The sequence below is a fragment of the Halictus rubicundus genome, chromosome 2 (assembly GCF_050948215.1).
Source record: "Halictus rubicundus isolate RS-2024b chromosome 2, iyHalRubi1_principal, whole genome shotgun sequence".
Taxonomy (NCBI): Eukaryota; Metazoa; Arthropoda; class Insecta; order Hymenoptera; family Halictidae; genus Halictus; species Halictus rubicundus.
Genome location: NC_135150.1, coordinates 18,209,724 through 18,233,655, shown reverse-complemented (window position 1 = coordinate 18,233,655; position 23,932 = coordinate 18,209,724). Strand labels below are relative to the sequence as shown.

The window sequence follows — 23,932 nt, the reverse complement described above, 5'->3', positions numbered from 1 at the left end:
AGGGTTGTCTGAAGAGGTTGTTCGACTTTTCTGGTTGCAGCGGAAACCTCGCAAGGCACCACCTCCCCAGACACCGTCCAATGCGGGGGTTGCAGGGCGTCCTACCCCCTCGGCGAGATCGTGCGGTTCATCGAGCACAAGGTGAACCACTGTCGCAGCACGCTTCAGGGTTGCCATAGTCCACCGGCGACGGCGGCTCCGGAGGATTCCGACCCGGAGGACGCCCTCGCCCTGAAGACCGTGGACCAGGACTCGAAGCTGAACTCGGTGCCGAGCATATCCGCCCCAATCAACAAACGAGGCGGGGGCAGGCTGGAGAGTCCACCGACGCCTCAAGGTTCAGGACCGGATGCTGGAAGTCCGATCGAGCTCAAAGCCAGTGCCAGCTCGACGCCTAAAAGACGGACAGAGACCTCCGACGAGGACAAAGAGGACCTCCCGAAGAAGCCGAAGATAGAGTCCGTCGACGCGGACACGAACACAGTCAATTCTGGTGAGTCCCTGTCTGTCTGTCTACTTCGTTATCTACGCCGAGGTTAATTGCCACCGTGGTGCTTAACCCGTGACCCGTTCGCGTTTCCTACCCCCGACGGAAAATCCTCCGTCCAAATTATTCTCGTGGTCGACTCGCATGCGTCTCCAAAGAACAATCTTTGGTACTCTAAGACGATAGAGCAGTTGATGCTCTTTAAGAAATGTTGACATCGTTTTTATGGTTTTAGAAACCCTTAAACTGTAAAGGTCTTTCGTGTACGGACGATTTTTCTTCATACTGCAATGATTTCTCTGTATATGTCGCCAACATCTAGACGATAAACGTCGCGGAACTATCCCCACTACCGGGGGATGTACACAACACGGCTTAGATATATCTCCTGGACGATACTTGTCGCTGGCAAGACCCGTGCTGTTGACATATATCGAGTATTTACGATATGAAATATTTCAACAAATTATTTGTCAAAGTCATTGCAACAATCTTGATTTAGGATTTTCTGTTAGTCGCTAAAGAACGCATTTGACACGAAAGACCCATATTTACAGTGTAAAAATTTACAGCGTCACAAATGAATATTAGAGAATATTTAACACTAGAACTACTGGTCAGGTCAGAGTGACTTGTTTCTAAGTTTTTCTTCATTCGAGTAACGTCAATTTTCGCAAAACGCATTTTCTTTATCATTAATTAGATGGTTTTGTAAAGTCTATACACAAATCATTTTCATAACGGGTGTCAAGTTTCACTTGAGTTAAATATTGTTTGTCGGGGGTGGCACCTTCAGCTACATGGTTGTTACAATTAAACTGTGGATCTTCGAAATTACGTTGCGTGGACATTTTTGTAAATATTGTGCACGAATTACTATTTCACTAAAAATAAAATGACACTATACAATTGCAATTGGCTTTAGATCGCGAGCACCGTCAACACACAAAGATCCACAGTCTGGTCGTGAATCTGAAATGATTGAAGGGGGTTGGGCAACTACTCACACTACGACCGTTAGTGGTGACATATGCGCCGTGACTATGATTTTATAACGTCCATTAAAAAGTCGAACGAAATTTTACCACCCCGGGGCTTAAAAAGATTAATTAGGAAAAAGTTTTTATCTCTTACGCGACTGTTAGTGCCTGCAATTAGGAAGGGTTGTACCGAATGTTGAAAATCCAACCTATAACAAAGTATTCTGAAAAACGTAAAAACCGCATAAAAACCTCGGTGTATAACCTCCGTTTAAATTTTTATTTCGCTACATTTTGCAAAGTACTTGAGCTGATCCCAAGTGTCCGAAGAGCGAGTGACAATGAAATGACTATGCGGCCCGTGGCTAACGATCAATTAAAAGCTCCAGCATAAAGCGATTGGCTGTTCGGTGTTTCTTGGTACTCCGTAGTTTCGCGATAAGGTAGAGTGCCACGTTACCGACAAAAATAGACGAAAAATGGTTTTACGTTTTACGAGAATGATCTCGCGTTTCTGATGCTACCATTTGTCCACAACAATCCCAGTATCACCTGGAAAAGCTGCAATCGACCGCGTTCGTTGCGCCACGCTTCGCAATTGTAGACTCGAAATCACAAGTTTTGACCAACTGCAATTGCTACTAGACAGTGTATTTGTCATGAATGTACTTTATGGCTCATTTTTACATTCTCGTCTTTATCCATTATCGTTTAAAACACGTCATGTTTAAAACCCTCTTAAAACCGTAGATTCGCGATAAGGTAGAGTGACCACGTTACCGACAAAAATAGGCGAAAAATGGTTTTGCGCGCCACAACTGGTCGTCCTTATATGGGGATATATTTCGCTGGGAAAGGGCTCGTTTGAAAGAGGAAGGTTCGATCTAGCGCGCGCTGGTCACGAGCTGATGAGATTATGCAGATATTTGGTAATATAAGCGTTAGAAATAGGCCAAAAATTGACGATGTGCGTGCCGTGGAATCCAAGCATTTTTATGCCATTGGATGAGTTTTCAGGATGAAATCGAGCGTAGCGCGCGCTAGAAAATATCTCCGGCTACAAATTGAGCTGTATTTTGTCTTGATTCTCTGCGAAATAAAGCCAAAAACTTGAAGCACGTTTCTGGCGTCGGAATTCATAATATCGATAATAAAGAGCAAAAAATGTGACAAGTTTAGTCACAGACTTAGGACCCGTCGGATCAAGACCAAGACGGATCTTAAGTCAGTGGCTGAAGGCTGTGAACGGAAATTATACAGCAGTTAGCGACCTGCTGACTTTGCAAAAGTCACGTGACTACCCTTGGCTCTTGAACGACGAACGTTTTAATCCCCCGCGTGGTCTCTTGAGTTTAGAATTCTCCGGATTCATTGAAGGATCGCGCGTCTGTCCAACCTTTCTCCCGGTTTGAGATCGTTATTTACGTTTCCGCGGACCGGTCCCTCGGCGTTCCATTAATCAGATTCCGATCAATATTTCATAGTTTCACATTCCGCGGGATGAATGAGCGTTTAGCCCCGGAGTACTTTTAATTGCTGCGGGTTGCACGTCGGGAATTTAATTGACGCCGACACGCAATGAAAGCTCCGGGGCACGTGCCACCGAAGCGTTGTCGTGATGTTTTGACATATTCCGCTTTGAGTTCTGCCGTGGGTCTCCCGAGTCAAGGCAACCTCTATAAATATAGCCGGGGTCTGGGTTCCGGCAACAAATGCTCGCCGCGACTTTCATATTCTATGAAGCGTGTTCCGCGGGCCCACGAAACGCTCCCGTGACAGGAACAATTCTCGCAAAAATGCCACCGTATAACGTTCAAACCGTGTTCTAGATTTTACTCGTATATCGCGCCCCTGTCCATCCCCGTTGTTCGTTCGCGTTCTCCCAACGAAACGTTTTCGTAAATTGAGCTACATAGTGAAAAGAAAAAAAAAAAAAAATAAAAAGAAAGGAGAGCGCAGGACACTGTCATCTGCGTCGAGAACCACGGTTTCGAATTCGCTGGGTCGAGAGGGGGCCCGCGACAGAAAGAATGAGAGAAAAGGGAGTTTTTAAAGTACAGTTACTGGCTGCCATCTGATGTCGATCCCGCTTCAACGAGCACGAACAATACAGCGGTAGATTCGATTTTTGAATTTAAAGAGCCCGCTCGGGGATTGGGGTGAACCTGCCCCCATAGTCCACCTACCTCTCCCCTCTCTCCTACCCCCGTGTGTGACCCCTTTTTATCGCCGGCCACATTGTCATATTCCAACGGCGAGAACGTCCAGGCTGCTTTTCATCCTGTCGAAGATTAATAGTTTATTTTTAAATCTCTTTATTGCTCCTTGCTGGACTTTCTGTTCCGCTGTTCTGCTGCGCGCGTACCGCGTACGTATGGTCTCGAAAAATTCGACACGGTCAAGGACGGGACTGATGAGGGTAAAAATAATACCTGCGAACGATCGTAAATCGAACGTAGAGGTCGCGCTTGGGAAAGTCCTGCAGTTACAAGGAGATGCGAAGATTTACGAGGGGAGAAGTTAGGATTACGCGCACGTGGACTTCAAACTGTTTTTTTTTTTCTTGTCATCTTCGGTTGTTCGATTTTTTTCACGGGTCTTGCGAAGGATGTGGCAAGAAGGGGTTGGTCACGGCAAATTCTGGCAATTAATTGAAGAGAAGATGGATGTAGGCTTCACAAAATGAAAAAATTCTTTAGTAATTTTTTGTCTTCAAATTTTTATTTTAATTTATACGAGAGCGGCAACTGTTCGTGAAAAATTCGATTAACAGGAGAGAAATAAAACGAAGCGAATTTATGTTTGTGCGTTACGGTCGTCCAAAATCGATTCGTTAGCCCGTTGTTTGACTCTGCCGCGGTCCAGGAATTTCCGGCAACAATGGCGGCGCTGGGTTTGCCGGTCTGCTCGCGGAATTGCGGCTCACGGGTACATAAAGGTCGAGGGGGGAGGGGGAGGACAGCTTTAATTTCGCACCCACTCGTCGACGAATCGACACCGGAGCGCGATCGCGGCGGTTTACTCCGATTAACTTCAAAGAAACGGCGCCTGCCTCAAACGAAATTCATGCGGCCCGACGCCCTTGATGAATTGAAAGCACAGCCTTTGAGATTCTTAACTCAGTGCTTACCTGTGCAAATTGACGTGGCGGCCTGCTTTGCATCGCAGAGAGGAGAACAGAGAGAGAGAGAGAGAGAGAGAGAGAGAGAGAGAGAAAGCGAGGGAGGGAGAGGGAGGGGGGAAGGAAGAGCGCGACCGCGCTCCAATGAGAGTCACTGCGCTCTCCTCCGCCCCCTCCTTCTTACAATTAGCGTCTTCTCACTTTTGTAAATATTATTACGTTCGCCGGAATGACCCCCTCCCGGTTCTCGAGACTCGTTCAGGCTTAATTGTCTCTCGTTCGAAAAGGTTTTGCCCGGATGATAATTTTATTAGACACTCGGCCTCTCCGGCACCCTTTGTTCCTAGTTTCACACGTTCCGACCACGTTTTCGGCTTGTCCACGATGGAATCCATTTTTTTCCGGTTGTTCAAGGTCTGTCTAATAATTACTCTAAAAGTGATTGTAATACCATATAAAAACGTGGAAGATAAATGAATGGGGCCAGTTCGTTTACTAGAGCAATACTCTTTTATTATTCTTTCAATGTTGAACACTGAACTCACCATCGCCGTTCAAGATGACCGGCCCCAGATTTTTGATCTTACAATTACTGGAATTATAAGATGCTCCCGTGGGAACTGATCAAATAAATTCGATCTCGTAATTTTTATAAGACTACATATATCAGTTACTTTTAAATAGAGCACTTTCATGTAGTAACAATCTAAAATATCGCTAAACATACATCCTCGTTGCTTCTACACTGACATAGACAACAAATTTTTGTACATTTCCGTGCGTACAATTATTCCCCACTTCTAATATTTAGCCTTCTATCTCCATATAAAATATTTATAAAATCAATGGTAACTACAAACAATCCAGCTTGTATCATCGACTCTGACCTGTCCCCTGCAAATCTCCACAGAGGTACCAAAAAATAAGATGTTGAAAAACGTCTGCGTTACTTTAAACTTCTCGCAACTTTCTTCAGTAAATTCCTTTCGATCCGACACACTGAAGAAATTGTAACAACGAGAAGATTGTCCGAACTAAAATAAAAAAAAAAGGAAGATGAATTGTCCGAACACCCCTAATCCATTCTCCGGTGCAAACTTGGCCGCAAACTCAGGCTCGAACGAGCCCCCGGTAGTTAGCCAGCAAAATCGAGTGGCTTGAAGCGTGGATAAACCGTCGAGAGAGTTTCGATCGCGGCCAGAGAGGAAAGCCACTAAAAAGCCGGATAAAGGGCGGTCCATAGGGGTCGCGTACCCCGTGATCCGTTTCTGATCCGTGTTGCTCTACCTGGACACACGGAACGAGATGAGAGAGCAGAAGCAGATATCAACGGCGGTCGCTTACGGAGATCCGGACGGTGAAGCGTCCGTGTGCACGGCTCGTGCGGACCACGTGGCCAGACAATAGGACGATTCTAATTGGGCTTTTGGACGTGGCCGGTCGATAACAAAAAAAGCACGACAAAAAAGGCGACGAAAGGGGCTTATCTGGGGAACAAGCCTGACGCGGAGTCCGGGGGGATGAGAACGAACCATCTCTCTCTCTCTCTCTCTCTCTCTCTCTCTCTATCTCTCTCTATCTCTCTTCCTAGCTGGCCCCGGATGGGGTTAACTGTCGACCCAGCCACCGGGAAAGGGGGGGCGCGGCGACGGCGACGGCTGGAACGAGTTTCACGGACCGTGATGAAATTTTAAAGAGACACCGGTGCTCGCTGCATCAACAATCTGTTACGTAATTATGATCGTTTGCATTAATCACCGGCACTGAAGCGGGTGGCCGTGGCTTCGCCGCGACCCGAATTAACCCGCCGCTCCGGTACCTCTATCGGGAGCTTCCATCTTCTTGCGAGGCTTCGCCTTTACTGCAAAGGAAAATATTGCGTGCCGTTCCCGACGACTTTTCTAGTATCGTCAATTCTTTGTTCATGTTTCTCGGCACGGGCTGTCGCTTTTTGCAAAATGATCCTTGACCGTTGTAATGTCAGTGTCAAGCACTCTCTGGACGAGGCTCTTTTGTTGAAAGAACGAATTATTAACCCTGAGCACCACCAAGGCGCCTCTAAAAATTGCTGTATCATTATTCAACATATTTTTTCCATTATTAACCCTTTGCACTCGGCGCTGTTTTAATTCCGAAATTAAATTTTTCTTCCGACTTAGAATATTTTCATTTTATTCATACGAAACTGATCCGATTTCCGCATACAACATTTAAACGTTTAGTAATCTATTGAATACAAATTTTGCAATGTAACAAATATTTTGTAATATTTTTTGTATTTTCTTTCAAATAATGCAACAACAATTTTTAGTGGCGCATCGGAGTCACCACTCGAGTGCAAAGGGTTAAATTTGTTTGTATTTAATAAATCACTAAACACTTCAGTGTTGTACGAGTGCATTGCACTATGTTCGTATGTATAATATGAAAAAAATATATATATATAGAAATATTCAAGGTCGGAAGGAATGTTTCGTTTTGGAGTTAAAACAGCTTCTAGTGCAAAGGGTCAAATCTCTGCAGTTTCATTTTGCTTTTTTCTTTATTTTGGACAGAAAATAAGAATCTGAAATAATGTCTTTGGTTTCTAACCTTGTCATTTCATTTAATGATTCGCCTTTAACCTCTCAACTTAAAAGCCCGAGAATACTCGGCTATTATAATATAATACACACTTTTACAAACTAATTGTTAAGTTAAGAGGTTAGGAAAGCTGAGTTTGAGTTTACAGAAATAGCAAATGATTTAAATAAACTGCTAGGATCACCTTGTAAAATTTTTGCACAATTATTCGAAGATTTAGATAGATTTCTACTACAGTACACTTCGAACGACATTAATCGAGTGGTCGCAATTTCCGAGGTGCACGCACATTCCACAGAAAAATTGTCCGAGATTGACACGTCAATCGTGACCCCGAAAATTCATGAAACATTCGCGGGACACGGCTTACAACCATAGTCGAACCAGAGCGGCAGTAAAGTTCGAGTCGGAGCAGTTCGCGGCCGCAGTTGTAAAAATTTTTCCATCGACGGGTTTAAAGAAAGGTAATTCTCGGTGTCGGGCGAAATAAAATTCATCCCTCTGGGGGCTAAAGGGGTCGAGAGGAGAGAGGAGGGAGGAGAGATATCATTTCCTAGAGCCACGCGCGCGCGGCTGTCCCGCGAGCAGCTGCGTTAAGACAAAAACGAAAAAATAGAATGGAGAGTGACGTTACGGGAGATCGCGTCAAGGGGGTGCGAAGATAACGGGGGTGAGAAAAAAAGAAGACGAGACGCGAAGCGATAATCCGTCGAAATTGACACCGGCGCTCCCGGTGAGATGCAGATTTGATCTATCTGTCAAGTTTGTCTGGAATATTAATTCTCGTTCGCGGCCGATCCTCTTTCCCCGGACGATTTTCTATGCCCCCCATTTCACCCCCCAACCACCCCTCTCCGTCGTAAACTACTCCTCTGTCGTCTCCTACACTTTCTTCTTTCTTTCATCCCCCGTCCGGTCTCGTCTTCGCGGACCGCCCGAGGCGCGTCGAGAATTGCTTGCGAATTGGTTGTATCTCAGGATTTCGAGGTCCTGCAGCCCTTCCGTCCTTTCTCCTTTTCTCCCTTCACCCCCCCCCCCCCCCGCCTCCCCCTGTCACGTCTTCTTTCCACGGCCCTTCTCGCCCCTGCGGAAGGAAGTCAACGAGGATGACATAAAAGTGATACACAGACCGACCGGGAAAGCCAATACACGTTACTTGCACACACACCCGGTTTCTTGCCGCTTTTCCTCGGGATTTCCGACGTTTCCTTCTTCCTCGGCCTCGTTTATCTCTGCTCGATGAGTCCTGCGAGCCTCTCGGACCTCGGCCGTCGCGGCTTTCGAGGCGGCAACGCGACATATACAGTCCACGTCAACTTCAAAATCTAATGGCGCAAATATTTTCTTTCTGTCCCTTCTGTATTCACTGTTATATATCTCTTCAGCCCGGCCTGCAAAATTCGAAGATACAATTCGATCCTTTTTGTATTAATATTTAAACAGTTAAGAGATTTCAAGTTTATTGTTTCAAAATTTTAATATTGACAGATTGCGATTCATTTGAAGAATCGGTAACTTTCCGAGGTCAGTATTTTCTTTAAATTTTCTTGATAACAATTCAGTTAAAAAATGAGCACACTCGTTATCTACATATTTATTTGTGTTCAATTTTAACACTCCTCTCAATTTTAAAGTTCAGTCTGAATTCAATTATGTTTAAGAGATTTGCATTGTGCGTTAAGAGATTTCAAGTCTGTTTGATGTTTTGAAATTTTAACACACTGCGATTTATTTGAAAAATTAGTAGCTTAGGGAGGTTAGTATTTTCTTTAAATTTTCTTGATAACAATTCAGTTAAAAAATGAGCACACTCGTTATCTACATATTTATTATTGTTCAACCTTCAATTCTAAAACTCTTCTCAATTTTAAAGTTCAGTCTGAATTCAATTATGTTTCAGACATTTCAATTCTGTTTCTTGTTTCGAATTTTTAACAGACTGCGATTTATTTGAAAAATCAGGGGGGTTAGTATTTTCTTGAATTTTTCTCGATAACAATATCCACATTTTTATTTAGTAGACTGCGGATCTCTACGCAAAATAAAATTTGTATACATCAATAGCAATCTATAGAAGCTAAGTAAAAATTTACTTTCCTCATTAATAATTTTTATATGTTAAAAATAGTACCTCGACATTGTTGAACTTTCTTAATCTTTCCACTGTTTTGAATTACGCCTACTCGTTCCTGTCATAAATGCATAAAATCCGCAGTCTATTTATTAGTGTTACCTTCAATTCTAACACTGTTCTCAATTTTAAAGCACAGTCTGCATTTCTGTTTCTATTAAAATTTTACTAAATGTTTAAAAGTGTATTTCTCTTGGATAAACTGTAAGATAGATTGACTGACAATGATTTCCAACTTTTAGCTCCGTAAATGTTTCAAAGACATTTTAAACACACCTTGGGAGGGCACGTTGCCTTCGCACTTCATTTTTCGCAGCTTCCCGCAGCTGCTGAAGAATGTTTTAATTTGTTAGTGAGAAGTTCGACAAGTTCGTTTTTGGCATTTTAACACAGCACTTCGTCGCTGCACGCTTCTCGCTACGCGAAGAGAGCAAGGCTTTTTCGAAAACTAGCTTCAGAGGCTCTCCCATTTGTCTTCTTCTTGTTCGCGGAAGGAGATTCGACGAGGACAATGAAAACGTCGCTCGAAGAGACAAGAGAGAGCCGAAGTTTTAATATACGCGCTCCCGGGACGTTTCCACGCTTCTAAAATGCCAAGACAAATGTATTTTTCCTTTGTTTTTTCCATCCGCTCGCGACGCAATTGGGTTCCCGAGCGAGGATCGGGTCGAAGAGTTTGTAAGATGAAAAACGTGTTCAAGTATCGCGAGGGAAAAATAATAAGAAAATGGATGTTTGTGTGAATATATTTCTCCATTTCGTTGGCTTGGGCGTTTTCGACTCGGTGTTGTCTTTTGTTTGAGATTTAACGGGCAACGTCCAGTCTTGATATTTGCGGTTGAACTGGGCAAGGACATTAAGGATCCTCGAGATCCTTCTGACCAATGCGGCACGGTTTCTGACCACAAGGATTTTGTTCGTTTCGCAATAATCGGACTGCAGATTTTCTTGAATAATATTCCACCCTTTCGATAATAATTGAAATGTACCAGTCGATCGCGTATAAAATTGTAACGCGGTACAGCTCCTTGGTGATACAAAAGAGAGAAAAAATGGTGGCCTTCCTGATCCGGTGATTCCAAGCGAACATAAATTCTGCCCAATAACACGGGTCCATAATTTTAAGAATTCTGTTGCAAAAAGCCCCGCTGGTACTCGAGGGATAATTTTACTGCCGGCAACACCATAAAATTCGGATTCTTGGGAGACGATCATAAGTCTAGGCTTGACCATACGGTCATTCTAACAATTAGCCACCTTTTTCTGACCTCCAGGAAACCCAGGTCAACGCACACAGGGAAGAATGTTTTCTCCCTGAGGCGCTAGGGTAACCCAATCACTGTGGGAGTACTATGGCTATATTAATTATTTGTATTTTTAAATCATAATGGATATTAACTAATACATATAACTAATACATATTGACTTATACAAATGACGATATTGAATTTATTTGGATCTTGTGCGGTTCGTATTATAATACATGCTCTCCTAAATATATCTATTTAATCAATTCCCACGAAAGCATCTGTACAATTTCAGTAATTGTAAAATAAAAAATCTAGAACGGTCATTTTGGCCGGCGGTGGTAGGTTTAGTGTTAAAAAAGAGATATTGCAATTTTTTTCATTAAAATCAGCTAATACGTTACATATCTCTTTCTTCATATTCGTTATGCTTTAAACATAAGTATAAATAATATAGGTACAGTGAATGGGTCCCTTACCCCATTAGAACTTGTGTGAGAATGTTGAGAAAGAATTTTTAGAAACTGCTAAAAACTCATTTTTATAGCCATCCATTGTACAACATTATTTTCTTTATATTTTTCGAGCCTATGTCATAGTGGAGGAAAAATAGTGCATTTATTTCAAAAGAAAAGATACCAACATCCGGGAAACAAATGCTTTTCGTGTGCATGAAAGAAGAGAATTTCAAAGAAGTTCCATCCATCTCACTTTTTTTTCGAACAAAGATGGCGGGGCCAGCGGGGGAAAAAAGATCGAAAAGTTTATCCGCGCGAATTTCGCAACAGCCCGGAATTCCGGCTGGAGTTTCAATCGGTCATTCTCTCGGATAATCTGGCTGACGGGGCTGATTAAAATCGCCCACAATCTAGCTACCTGGATGCGATACATACATCCCGTGCACGTTGTCCCTTTTAAGTGCAACCCTTGTACGTAGGACAAAGTGCATACGCCGCATACGTTGGCTAATCGATATTTTAATATTGTCACACGCCATTCTGGATTAAAGGCCTTTGTGTGTCTCGTGACGTCATAGACGGGGCAGATGTGCCCCGTTGAAAAGCGAAAGAAGAGATTTCCTCGGCGCAACTATCATTTTAATAAACCGCCGGCCGGCACGACGCGGACGCGATCATTCGCCGGACGATTGACTCGATTGCTAACAAATCCTGGATCCCGTTGTTTAAAAAAAAAACATTGTTAAATACTTGATTATTCTTTCTTTTCGCGGACTTTGTCTAAATGCGTCGCCGGAAGTCGGACAACCGAAATATTCGGTTCGATCGGTAATCCGTGTTCGCAACAGTGAAAATAAATCGACGGCTGCCATTTTTAGCGACTTTTAGCTGGATTATAACCAAATTTCGCTAATCGACTTTGCAATTTATTTGGAAAATATCAACCGAGACCTTTTCAATATTTTTGGCGGGTTCTATTATTTCGGATGGAAATAACATCCACGATAATTTTACTTCGAAAATTTTACTTAGAAAATATACTATTTTTCCAAATAGGAATTCCTTTATGTGATAATAGGAGAACAGGAAAGATAAGATTTATAACGGGAATTGTTTCTGTAATCCTTTTACACGTCGTAGAGTTTAACAAAATGTGATGTGCTTAAAAGATTGCACTGAAAATTGACTTTCATGTTTAACCCTTTGCACTCGGCGCTATTTTAATTCTAAAACTAAATTTTTCGTCCGTCTTGGAATATTAGCATTTTATTCATACGAAACTGATCCGATTTCCGCATACAACATTTAAACGTTTAGTAATCTATTAAATACAAATTTCGTAATGTAACAAATATTTTGTAATATTTTTTCCAATTTCTTTGAAATAGTGCCACAACAATTTTTAGTGGCGCATCAGAGTCGCCGCTCGAGTGCAAAGGGTTAATAAAACAATGCTGCCATGCTTTTGCGATTGATGTAACAAAGTGTTGGAGACGCAATAAACGGATTTTATGTTAATACCAGGCGAAAAACAGCGTCTCGGAAAATTCTTTTCCGGAAACTGTCCCCTCGTCTAGGGCGGCTGGGTCTCGTGTGAAATCTCCCGTGAACGGGTTGGAAGGAAGTATCCGTAGGATGACCAAGGCTTGGCTCGTCGTTAAACAATGGCATTCCGAGCGATTTGCCCGTAAACGTCGCGTGGGCCAATTTGACGGGCAATTTCTGAGGAAAATCGTTCGGTCACTATCGCGAGCACCCGGGAGGAGGACCACGATCCGTATGTGGCCATATTGTGCATTCGATCCCCCGATATCCCCGCAGGAATTCAACTTTTGGTCCGTCGAGCACGTCGAAAAATTACGGGGCGATGCATCTCTGAAACACGGGTCGTTCTCTACACGCATCTTCTCTCTTTGTCACAATACTCTCCTTCGCATCGGCGAAACTTTACGTTATCTCCATTGTCTTCGGTCTTCTCTCGCAGCAGCTATGCATTTCACCGTTTCGATATCTCATTTACGACATACTGCTTTTGATTTTGGAAATGCAGGGGAAAGTTATCGAGTCGTTCGAGCTACATGTTTCTTGTAAAAAGCATACTGAAAATTTCAAATGGCTTTCAAAGGACCCTAAATTTCCTAGAGTTAACCCTTAGCACTCGAATGGCGACTGTAAGGCTCCACTAAAAATTGCTGTATCATTATCCAAAGTATTTTCAACATTATTAAATTTATTTTTATTTAATAAATTACTAAACACTTCAGTATCGTATGAGTAAATTGCACAATTTCGTATGTATAACATTCAAATATATATATATATAGAAGGGAAATATTGTAGGTCGGAAGAAATGTTTCGTTTTCGAGTTAAAATAGCTTCGAGTGCAAAGAAGGGTTAACTTAGAAAATACAGTGATTTCTCTGTATATGTCGCCAAGGCCTGGGTGATAAATGTCGCGGAATTATCCCCACTACCGCGGGGTATACCACGTGAGGGGCCAAGGAGCTCTAGAGATTTCGGACGCCGATGTACGTACATGCCGCTGGCAAAAGCCATGTTGTTGACATATATCGAGATCTCAATGTAATTACGAAGCGATAATACAATAGATTGAGGAGAGGCGGCTGATGTTTTCAATATAAATTAACCCTTGCCTGACTATTATTGACCCAGCTTAACACCCATTTCGCAAGGAAATATGCAATAGTAAAAAATATAATTCGTTGTGCAGCCAAAACGGGGATAAAAATTGGTGAAAAAGGTGTGCAAAATTCACGTAATCATTGTTTCCCCAACACTAAACCTACCACGGTCAAAATGGCCGGTTTTCTATTTCACAATTATTGTAATTATAAATTGCATGGGAAATTTCTAAATTAACAATGCAAATCGTACAAAGTTTCAGTAAATTCAATCTTCTCCTTCTATAAGACGTTTCATTTTTATATGTATTGTACTAGGTGGGTTTAGTATTAAAATAACAGGGTGCTATGGTTTTCCGGCAGTACCGCGAAGGTTCATTAATCAGACCGGTTGGCAAAGCAGATTCGCTCGATCGCATTTATCACCGTTCATTAATTTTCGATTCACGGGTTATTCAGCGTGTACGGTGTTCCACTTTTTGCCGTAGGAATTTCGTTCCATAAATCATGATCGATGCGTCCCACTATCGGAGGGGTGTTCCCCCATAGAAGATCGCGGAAAATCTAAAGAAATAATCCTAACGGATGGCCGGCCGCGACGCGTTTGCATATGAAAAGCGCGTGGCGGCCGTGGAATCGATACACCTTTATTATGCTCGGAGCACTTTCTTATCTCGCCGCGGTCTACGGGGTCCCCTTCTTTTTTCCTTTTTCTTTTTTGCCACGAAGAAGGGAAGAACTCGGGCAATATTTTCGGCTTCCGGCCCGGAGGTCGAAGAACGAAGGGCGCCGCAGGGCCCGCAGGACGCCGTGAAACAATATGCCAAATTTTCACGGTTTGCCACTCGATGACCCCCTCATTTGTTGCGTGCGGCTCCGTCCCTGGAGGCCACGGGCTTTCTAATTTTCTTCGTCGGTCAGTCCGGTCCGGAGAGGACCGACTTAAATTTACCGCTCGGAAAGGACGAGAATCGATCGCCCGCTGCGAATTACGTGTTTTTTCTCGCCGGAGTTCCCCGCTCGAACGTCTTTCACTGCCCGGCCCTTTTGTCTCGGCGATCTATTGTCTTCTTAATTCTTACGGGGCCCGGTGGTCTTGCGACGACTCGTGAGATCGCCGGCTGGACCAGCACCAGGATTTTTCACCAATTTCGGAAATTAGCTTGATTGCGATTGACAAAATTAGTGATTACTGTGCTAATTTTTATGGGAAACACAAAGGATTTTCACCAATTTCGGAAATTAGCTTGATTGCGATTGACAAAATTAGTGATTACTGTGCTAATTTTATGGGAAACACAAGGGGTGAAAATTTAAAATGTACAACTGTCTTCAAATTAATTTAACCACTTTACACAATTTATTTTAACACTTTACACTAAATACCATTCGATATTTTTGCACTGTAAAAAGAGCTAACAGAGCATTAAAGGTAAAGAAGTCAAAAAGGATAATTTGAAAAATATTTGGAGGTAGGTTTAATCAATTTCAGGTCTTCTAAATCTCACTACAAAAATGTGAGTCCACGCTAGTCAAGATACAGCGATTTCTCTATATATGTCGCCAAGGCTTGGGTGATAAATGTCTCCACTACCGCAGGGTATACTTCGTGAGGGGCCACGAAGCTCGAGAGGCGTCGGTAAACATAACACGGCTCGAGTATGTCTCCTGGACGATACACGCCGCTGGCAAGACCCCGTGTTGTTGACATATATCGAGAGTTCACTGTATAATAGTTGTACTGCTAAATTAATTACTACCTCCACAGTTTAATTGAAATATGGACCAGCATCTAGCAAAACTTTATATTTTTAATTTTACGTAGAACTCGATAAAGAATTAATACAGTGAAGTGTCTCATTCTCTATTCTAATCTTGTTCAAATAAATGAAATAAATTAATTTTTCATCATCATCGTAGCTGAACCTCAAAGACCTGGAAAGATGAAGCATTGTGTCTAATAATTCGAATAAGAAAATGCGTCCTTTTCGACGGTCCCGAAAAGGATCTTTCAGGTCCGTTTTCATGCCTCTATGATTTGGATTCGTCTCGATGGGATTATGGCATTTTCCCGTCTAATACCGCGCGCGTTTCTCGTCTTGACGCGTAAACGCCGAGCGTAATCGTGGTGAAAGGTCAGCGAGGCGGGGAAGAAAAATCCGTCGCCCACCGTCAGCCTCGTTATTCTACTTAGCACCTTGTTACAACCGGCGATATGTGTTCCATTGTGTATTGTCGCGGTGGTGTCCTATCACTTATAAGCCTGACGTCTCCGACTTGATTCTAATTTAATTTAGGATTCATTGTTTACGTGTCCCATTGTCGCTGGCATCCGAGGAAACGCGTGATTCATGTATCGAGCATCGGTCGGCGTTCTCCAGGTGTCCATTGGAAAAATTCTTCGCCGTGGAATGTCATAATTAGAATCGCGTACTAGAAAAATGGCCACGGTCCCACCGACGATCAGTCCGGTGATTGTTCTCGCGGAAAGCGAACCGTTCCGTTCACGAAGTCGCGGAAACTCGCGTAAACTCCGATTTAGCGGAAGCTCGGCTTTAAGACGTTTCGCTGGTACTTTTCAGGCGCAACAAAGATCTCCCCCCAATCTCGAACAGCCATTTAATTAGGAGTGCTTTATTTTTCCGACGCCCTTTGTTTCCGGTCAATCTTTCTTTTCCGTTTGTTGAGTCACTCCCGGGACGGCATAATGTGGAGAAACGGCCCCGAAACTTTTTAATCTTCGTCGAGACTGCTCTGTTCGCGTCGCTGTGCGTCCGACTCGACCGGAAACTTTTAAACAACGTCTAGACTGCCACGCTCAACGAGAAACTCATCGATTTCGTGATACCTTCTTCTGTGATTTTTAATACCACTTTAACGGAACCTCGAATCCAACTTCCGGCGGGGAAACTTAAAAAAAGCACGCGCATAAATTTTCTGCATCATTCGCTCAAAATCTTACTGTATGGGGACCGATTCTTTTCCTCCGATAACTGATTGTGGTAGACAGCTGGAGAAAACAGAAACCTTTTCAAATTAATAAAATTACGTCTCGACAACTTTCCACAGTGATTTCTTTATATATGTCGCCAAGACCTCGGAGATAAATGTCGCGGAATTATCCCCACCACCCCGGGATATACTTCGCGAAGGTCCACAAAGCCCGAAATGTCTCGGACGCCGATGTACGTCTCCTGGACGATACATGACGCTGGCAAGGCCCGTGTCGTTGACATTAATCGAGTATTCACTGTAATTGCTGTAACAACGAACACAACGGTTCAGAATTAGGGCCGGGGCGCAAGAAAGAAAGTTTCCGGACAAAGCTTGAAATAATCCGTAGCAGTCGAAGGAATCATGGCGGCACTGAAGGCCATAAATTATACAGTCGGCCGTTTCCTTGCGTGAAGTGCGAATGTCGCGGTTACTTGTCCATGACCGCGAGCCCGGGCGACGTCCGAGACAAGAGAAAAAGGAAAGAGGGAGAGCTCTTGAAAATGTGCATCAACCCCGGAACACGTCTCGGGAGCGGTGTTCCTCCCGGAGACGTAAATTTAAGTCACGATCGCCCCCAACGTGTCCGGAAGCGTGGCGGGGTCTGCGAATATGTTCCCGAGGTTACGTTCGACGTCGTTTCCAAGCCGCGAAATAAGGGTCGTTCCTCGAACACATGGCGGGGCCATCTCGTCGGGTCTCCGTCGTATTCTTTCGGCCCTCTTTTCTCGGTGGCTCGCGGCAGAGGGTGGCCTCGAATTAATAAAATCCCACGGACACCCCGCCGTCGGGCGTTCGAATAACGGAGCACCGTGAAAAATGGCCGAAAATCTGATATTCCGGGATTAAAAACATTGAAATTCAAAACCCGTCCCTCTCCGCGCCCCTCGTGCCGCTACCGGGGGAGAAGGTTCGAGAAGTCGTTAAGGGTCAGTTTCAGCAACCGATCCCCATCGACAGCCTGTTCCGTTCCGGTCTCCTCGCGCCCCTCGGGCGAGATCGGGAGATCGCTTCTTCCTCGGGGATATTATTTTTAAGCCCCCACCGCGACCGAGCGGCAATTTGACACAGGCGCGCCGTTTGAATTCCGAATTCAATCTGCGGCTGCGGGCCCGGCCGATTTTCAATCCCGATTCCGCGAAATTAAGGGTGCCACGGAAATTGATAGTGGGGCGGCCTGTCGTTACGTGTCCTACGTGTTCGAACTCTGCGTCTTGTCGCACGATGTCCCCCGTATTTTCGACCATAATAATATATCATCGATCCGGGAGATAATCCGACCGGCTCCAAGCGTTGTCTCGCGGCTTCTGTTCGAGCCGCGACCAATCGAGATGGACGTGTAAATAACCTGACCGTGGGTTTTCCGTTTGTTCCAGAACCGAGATGGCTACAGTGCTCCCAGTGTTCCAGAAGACTGTCCTCGGCGTGGGAGCTGCTGCAGCACGTGCAGAGCGTCCACGGGGCCAGACTGTACACCTCCCCGTCCTCGTCGACGAACTCCTCGTCGAACACGCCGGCACCGAGCCCGCCGACGCCAACCCCGACCCACACCCATCATCTGAGCCCGCCGAATCACCTGAACCTCAGCGGCAAGTCGACCGGAAGCTCGTCCGCGGCGAACTCTTCCGGCGGCACGAACTCGAGCGGCAGCAGCAGCGGTCGTCAACAACTCCAATCGTCCGCGTCCCTGGTCGGCGATCCTCTCCACAGCTTTCTCAGGCTACCGCAACACCTCGAGCGAAGTTTCCCGCCGATGTTCAGGCCGGACTTCCTCGCGTTGAACCCGTTGGCCGGCTACAGGGGCTTGCAGGAGCTCCAGACAGCCACCAGGAACCTACAGAACCTGGGCGACCCGCTGCGAGGCATGGACGGCTTGAATCTCGGGGACCCTCTAGTCCGTAGCTCCCTGGACTCGCTGAACAACGCACGCAACCTGGCGAACCTCGCCGAACTGTCCCACGGTCGTGGCCTCGCCGGACAGGCGCATCCACCGCCGCTTGAGGCCAACCTGGATTTTTACTCGGCGCGCCTAAGGAGCCTCGCTAACCCGTCCTTAGGCGCGGCTCCACCAAGTAGCGGGAACACGACAACGAACTCCAATCCCCCTGCCCCGGTACCGGCGGCTGTACCGGTGCCGAGCACCGTCCAACAGCAACAGCAACAACAGCAACAACAACAACAACAACAACCACCGTCGCAACAACAACAACAACAACAACAACAACAACCGCAACCGGCGCAGAATCACACGCAGTCGGTCGAGTCGCCGAGTCCGGCGTCCAACAACACCGCCATCATAGCGCACGTGAATCATCAGAAGGAGAACTCGCCGCCCTGCTACAACCAGAGCCCGATAGGTCACCACAACAACAATAATTCCACCGACAGCGAGAAGACCAGTCCGCCGGTCGCGTCCACGCCGATCATCGCCGATTCCGCGTCCGAGACGATCTACACCTGCGAGGTGTGCGACAAGAAGTTCCGGTTCCAGTCGAACCTGAACGTTCACCGACGAAGTCACCGGGACAAGGAGAGGCAATACCATCATCAGGACAGCGTGAAGGACGGTCAGACGACGCCGGCCAGGTGCGAGGTGTGCGAGCTCGAGGTGGCCAGCTTCGCGGAGCTGAGGAGACACATGAGGAAGGAGCACCAGGAGAATCTGAACGCTGCGAGTCCTCAAGGCAGCGTGGAGACGGTGCCCGACGACGGGTCCAGCTGCGACGAGAACATGGACCTGGACGAGGCCGACGAGAACGAGCAGAAAACCGAGCGGGAGGACACCGAGGAGAACACGCCCGAGGATCTGAGCACCACTCAAGGTCAAAGCGGCGAAGAGAGCGGCGGCCGAGTCGAGCAGAAACCCGCCAGCCTGGTGGGCGACCTGATGGAGAAGTTCGGGTTGAGCAACATCGCGCAGTACTCGGAAGCGTACCGGCAGGCGTTGCAGGAGAACCATCGGGGCGGGTTCATCAAGACGGAGTCGCCGTCGAACCTGACCAACTCCCTGAACAACAACAAGGAGAAAGACAGCGCGCTGTCGCCCACGAATTTCAATTCCTCGACCACACCTAACATATTCTCCGGTCAGGGTTTTCCCAGGTCCTCGGGGCCGGACTTCGGCGGCCTTTGGCTGCCGAGCCCCCATTACCTGGAGAACAACGAGTTCCGCAAGGCGACCAAGGCCACGACGTCGAGCCTGGCGTTGCAGGGCCTGCCGAGCCCGTTGCTGAAGAAGGAGCGGAGCGGTAGGAACGACACGTGCGAGTACTGCGGCAAGGTTTTCAAGAACTGCTCGAACCTGACGGTCCACAGGCGGTCGCACACCGGCGAGAAGCCGTATAAGTGTGAGCTGTGCTCATACGCGTGCGCGCAGAGCTCGAAGCTGACCAGGCACATGAAGACCCACGGCCGTCACGGCAAGGACACGTACAAGTGCCGGTTCTGCGAGATGCCGTTCTCGGTGCCGAGCACGCTCGAGAAGCACATGCGGAAGTGCGTGGTGGTGGTGCAACAGGGCCCGAAACTCGGCATGCCGTATCCGGGCAGCCAGGACGAGGACTCCTCGCTGAGCACGAAGGACACTTGATCTTGGAACGGAAGCCTACCGCCGATCCCGCCACTGTGGCCGCACAGACCGCCCTACCCGGTGTACTGAACAGAAGGGGATCTTCTTCCTCGGGAGAGAGAGAAAACAGACACACAGGAGTCGGAGAGAGAAGCAGCGAGGCTGGAGATAACACGTGGGTGTCCGATAGAGAGAGACTGGGTCCTAACCGCGGGCCGAAGGACGTATCGACAAGGAGACGCCGCCGCTTCTTGCGCGCGAAGATCTTCTTGGCCATGTCCAAGGTCGCCTCTCGGGATCAAAGAGAGGCGAGATAGGTCGGCGAGGAGGAGAAAAGCCGATCGAACACGGACCTGGAAACGGTCCCAGAAAGAGGAGTACGCGAACAACGAGTGGGCCCCTCGGAGGGCCCAAAACCTCGACGAAGCCGACACGGCCCTGATAACCAGGACCGTACCGTATCGGTGTACGGTCCTTTATCGTGGAGGAGCGAGAAGGTACTCGATAAAAGACCTCTACTTCGCGTTCTTGATTCAACTAGAAACGAAAAAACGAATGGTTACCACTTTGCGAGTCTCAGCACAGTTATTTAAAAGTATATCCTTATACATAGTTATAAATAAAGACGCTATAAATATGAATATATATATATGAAAAATATAAATATATATATATATATAAATATATATATAAATATATATATAAATATAAATATGAGATCTAAAAATGCAAATTATACAGAATATAAATATTATACATAGGTATAATGAACATAGTGACTTTATTATCGCATTTGAAGATTATTTATTTAATGATAAATCTATTAACGCATACTGTGTAACGTAACGGCGCGTACACGCACGCACCAACACACACACACACACACACACACACAAACACACACCACACCCCCGCGCGTGTTTCGCACGCGTCCGCGTGGGAAGCATGCGCGGCGTGTGTACGCGGATTACGTTATGTACTATGGAGACCTGCAACCACTCTGTATGTATTAGAGACAAATGGGAAAAGAGACGCGAAAGGAAGCGCGACGGGGGGTGGGTGGGGAGGGGGAGAAAAACTTTTTGTACATTATACCACGGCGTCGTCGCTGCGCGTCGATCGACATCGACGCGGCTTTTGTATTTTCCTTTCTTTTCTTACCTTTCTTCTTTCCTCTATTTTTCCGTGTTTTCCGGTTCACTCTTTTACTTTTTCCTCTTTTCTACGCCCGCGAAACGAAACGTTTCTATCCGCGATGGGGAGAGAATAATCGGCGGCTCCGACGATCCTGCGTGTACATACTCGACACATCGATAATCCCCGAGGACTCTGTTATCGATGATTTAGGATACCGCGAGCACTCGACGTACGTTTAAAAACCATGTGTAAAAAAGCAAAGCTGCGTTTTAGATTTTAAGCTCTAGCTCGATCCTATGTAAAATGTATTATACCAGTACTTTTATTGACTTTATCGTCCGCTATTAATTATTACCATTTCTATTATCGACTATTAATATTATTCATTATTATTGTCACTATTACTATTATTATTGACACTATTATTATTATTATTATTATTATTATTATTATTATTATTATTACCATGATTATTATTATTATTGCTATTATTCATTGCCACTATTATTAGAGCGGCTCGCAGCGACTGCGAACGCCGCCTTCATTATTTTATCCCGATATTAAATTATTATCGAAAGCTGTTTTAAATGGTTAAGAAGATGCCAAAGTTGTTTAGGTTTATCGGCGCGATGCGGCGTCGCGCGACGTGTCCGTCGACCGTGATTTTCGAGATCCCGTTGCCCGCGTGTAACGCTAAAAACAAACGAGAGTTTAAAGAATAATTACGATGGCCAATCCCGCAAGGGTCGGCGATCATCGCCGACGACAGTGACATGTGAAACGTGCGCGAAAAAGTTCCCCCACTCCGACGGCCTCGAGGATCCATCTCGTCGGCGGGCACCGTCGCGATCGAGCCGACCACACGCTATCGTTACAATTGCGCGTTTGTTCGTTGGTTATATTTATTGCCGCGCGACGCGGGCGCCCGCGCGCGGCTCTCGCGGGATCGAGATCCTTTGATCCAGCGAGAATCGCCTCGCGAGGCGTGCCCGGCCGCCTGCCTGGTTGGTTGACGATTTATTATTTTTTTTTTCTGTTCTTTCCTTTCGCCCAAGACTGAGGTAAACGAAAACGAAAATACGGGCGGGCGCGAACCGTCGTCGACGTCGTCGTCGTCGCGCCTCGGATCGATCGTGTATTTTATTTTTCCTTCTTTTTTTTTTCTTTTTTCGGTTCCACTGACTGTACAGTTTCTGTTCCGACCTGATTTTTTTTTTGTTTCTTCCTTCGACTTTCCTTCGTTCGTCCTGAAACGCCTCGTTGTAAACGTTTTCGAAGGGGACTGTTCCTAAAAAAAAAAAATGATCTAGGCAATAAGATTAAATTAACTTCGGAGACCGAAGAACGATGGAGCGGAAGATGCGCGGCCGACAGCGCGTCTTTCCGTGCGACTGCGTGTCCGTGTATGTGCGTCTGTTTGCCAGTGCGTGTGTATGGGTGCTCGTTAAAAGAGAAATTGCGAAAGAAGACGATGCGTGAAGGTCGAGCGAATGCCGGAAACAAAATGTGTGAATGCGTTCGAGGACGGATTTTTTCTTTCCTCGTGAACCCGGTGCGAGAGAGTGTGAGAGAGTGAGAGTGAGTGAGAGAGAGAGAGAGAGAGAGAGAGAGAGAGCGAAGTACTTAAATAAGAAAAAAAAAGGAAACTCATATCAACATAGTTGTCTCGGTGTTAGACGTGTACGGCCCTAGATAAAAAATCTCGTTATCTAGTTTAATGAAGCGGCGGGGGAGTGCGCAAGTTTGTTAGATCGATTCCGAAAATACGTACATGCAAGGCTCCGTTTATACGATATTGTAAATAATGGCACTGCCCGTAGCGGATGAAAGGGAGCGAGCGAGCGAGCGAGCGAGCGAGTGAGAGAGAGAGAGAGAGAGAGAGTATGAGAGTGAAAGTGAGAGAGAGAAAGAGAGAATAGAAAGGAGAGACACGGTGATGAAGAGGTGGAGAACCGGGCGGAGAATAAAGGCAGACGAATGTCGTCACTATTCGAACACGAGAAATAAATAAATCATCACTACTATCAGTCGCATCAATTTTTTCATCGTAATCGAACCGCTCGAATCCGCGTTCTATCGTCCTCGAATGGGAATCGAGACGCGTGTCTCTCGTCCGACGAGGAAACCACAAAAAAAATCATAATATTGACCATTCTCCATCATGGCCGTCTTCAGTCGCGAGAAACGCGTTGTTACATGACAGAACCTCGATGGATGCGTCTGACACAATTATATCTTGTTTTTCGAAAAAAAAGAAAAAAAAATACCATTCAGATTCATCGACGAACATAATAGCCGTCCCACTACAGTTTCGTAACACAGCGACTGGGAGTGGGGGGAGCAGCTATTGTGACGGACAATCCTGTCGGTCGCAAATAAATGAAATAAAACGTCACTAAAGGGAAAACGTACAGTGACTCCCACTAATATTCGGACGCTCTTAAAAATCGCATAACTTTGTCAATATTGGACTACTTGAATTATTTTTTTTGAGAAGTTAGAACAATTGGTTCGTTACATAACTTGAAGAAAATGTTTGATTAAAATTACAATTTTATAAACAAATTCTATTACAAATTCTATA

General features: G+C 45.6%; 1 protein-coding gene across 1 annotated transcript in view; it reads left to right on the top strand.

Annotated features, from left to right (window-relative positions):
• The window catches only part of Cph (BCL11 transcription factor chronophage), a 54,307-nt gene extending 33,475 nt beyond the window's left edge, over positions 1 to 20,832 (top strand). The window contains exons 2-3 of the mRNA XM_076805759.1: positions 41 to 493; positions 18,020 to 20,832. Of these exons, the coding sequence (XP_076661874.1) occupies positions 41 to 493; positions 18,020 to 20,232 (2,666 nt within the window). The 3' untranslated portion in view covers positions 20,233 to 20,832. The remainder of the gene's footprint in view (positions 1 to 40; positions 494 to 18,019) is intronic.
• Positions 20,833 to 23,932: the final 3,100 nt, after the last annotated feature.